A 1420-nucleotide genomic window follows, 5' to 3' on the forward strand; every position below is an offset into this window, starting at 1 on the left:
GTAGTGGTACACGCACCCACACAGAACTGCTGATACTGCTGCTGCTGTCTGCATCACCCTTCTTGTTGTTTGTGAGTTCAGGAGGAAGTGTTGTTGTTGTAGTGGTGGTGGTGGTGGTGGTTGTAGTTGATTCCTCATTACGTGGTGTATTGGGAGTTTCATAGTTCGTACTCGCTGTGTTATCGTTCTCAGTTGTATCGTTTTGTTGTTGAGATTCCTGTGTAGCAGTGTTCTGTTCCTGAACCGTCGCAGCACTGTGTTCTTGACTGCCAGAACCATTTGTATTGGATCCATCGGAAGAATTGGGTTGTGGTTCATTTTGAGGTTCTTTCTTCTCTCCTTCTGTATTCTTCTGTGAGTCTTCAGATTGTGTGTTATCTTCTCTCCCAGCATCTGTATTCTGCATAGCATCACGGCCATCTCTCTGCTCAGATAATGTTCCATCACCGTTTTTCTGTTCTTCAGGACGCTCAGCACTATTATGTTCAGAAGTAGTACACGGTGTACCAGTCGAAGCACCAGAGGAAGTCGTGCAAGTAGTAGAATCAGCAGAAGGATGAACACCAGGTGCAGGGGGATGAACAGGTACAGCTGCAGAAGAAGAAGGACATTCAGACCCAGAAGAATCAGAAGGGCAACGAGTATCAGACTCAACTTCAGAAAGTGCAGCAGCCTCGCCAGCGAACACGCAGAGAGAGACAAGACTCAGCAAGAAAGCAAAAAAACACAATAAACGTCGCAGCACCCTCATCACGGAAAACTTTAATCCTCTTTTGTTTTCTTAGGTATATAAGCTGTTAAAAATCAAAACAATAAAATATAACAAAAGTAAAATAAATTAGAAACAGACAAACGGGAAAGAATACAACAAACAAGCAACGATGACTCACAAGAAGAACACCAACACAAAGTATAAAAAACCAAAGAAACAGGCAGCTCACAAAGAAACGCCCAAGCAAAAACAATTATAAACAATTTACGAACACATCGAACAAAGCCAGCAGCTGCACAAACATAGCAAAGAGGCCGTATTGTGCATTTGCACATAAACAACTAAGAATAAATATGTATCAGTTACTCTGTTTTCTTCAGAAAGCAAATCAGTACAAGGTATACAAAAGCAAACCAAAGAAACAGATATTTCAATAATTAGCCCAATTTATCCAGTAAACACAGAAATATACACCAACTATGGGTATAAGTCTATATATGTGTGTATACGCAATTATAAATATAAATTCATCTGTTAGTATTTTTTCGCTTTCACCATTGCAAAAAGCAGTTCATCATCACAGTGCAAGCCCAGGTGCACACAGAGTCACCAAGAACACAAACAATATCCCATGGCTCTAGTTTATGTATATTAAATTACTGCACACACACATCTGGGTGTACTAGCAAGAGATGTATACCGTCAGTG

At 40.6% G+C, this 1420-nt stretch overlaps 1 protein-coding gene across 1 annotated transcript; it reads right to left on the minus strand.

The window, feature by feature from the left end:
* Window position 1: 1 nt before the first annotated feature.
* Window positions 2-751, minus strand: TM35_000601210 (uncharacterized protein; the record flags this gene model as incomplete). The annotated part of the gene is made up of 1 exon (XM_029030954.1): window positions 2-751. A coding segment is annotated over one exon (750 nt), but the record flags the coding sequence as incomplete, so codon positions are not given.
* Window positions 752-1420: the final 669 nt, after the last annotated feature.

Source organism: Trypanosoma theileri (genome assembly GCF_002087225.1).
Source record: "Trypanosoma theileri isolate Edinburgh chromosome Unknown TM35_Tth_60_V1, whole genome shotgun sequence".
NCBI classification, from domain to species: Eukaryota; Euglenozoa; class Kinetoplastea; order Trypanosomatida; family Trypanosomatidae; genus Trypanosoma; species Trypanosoma theileri.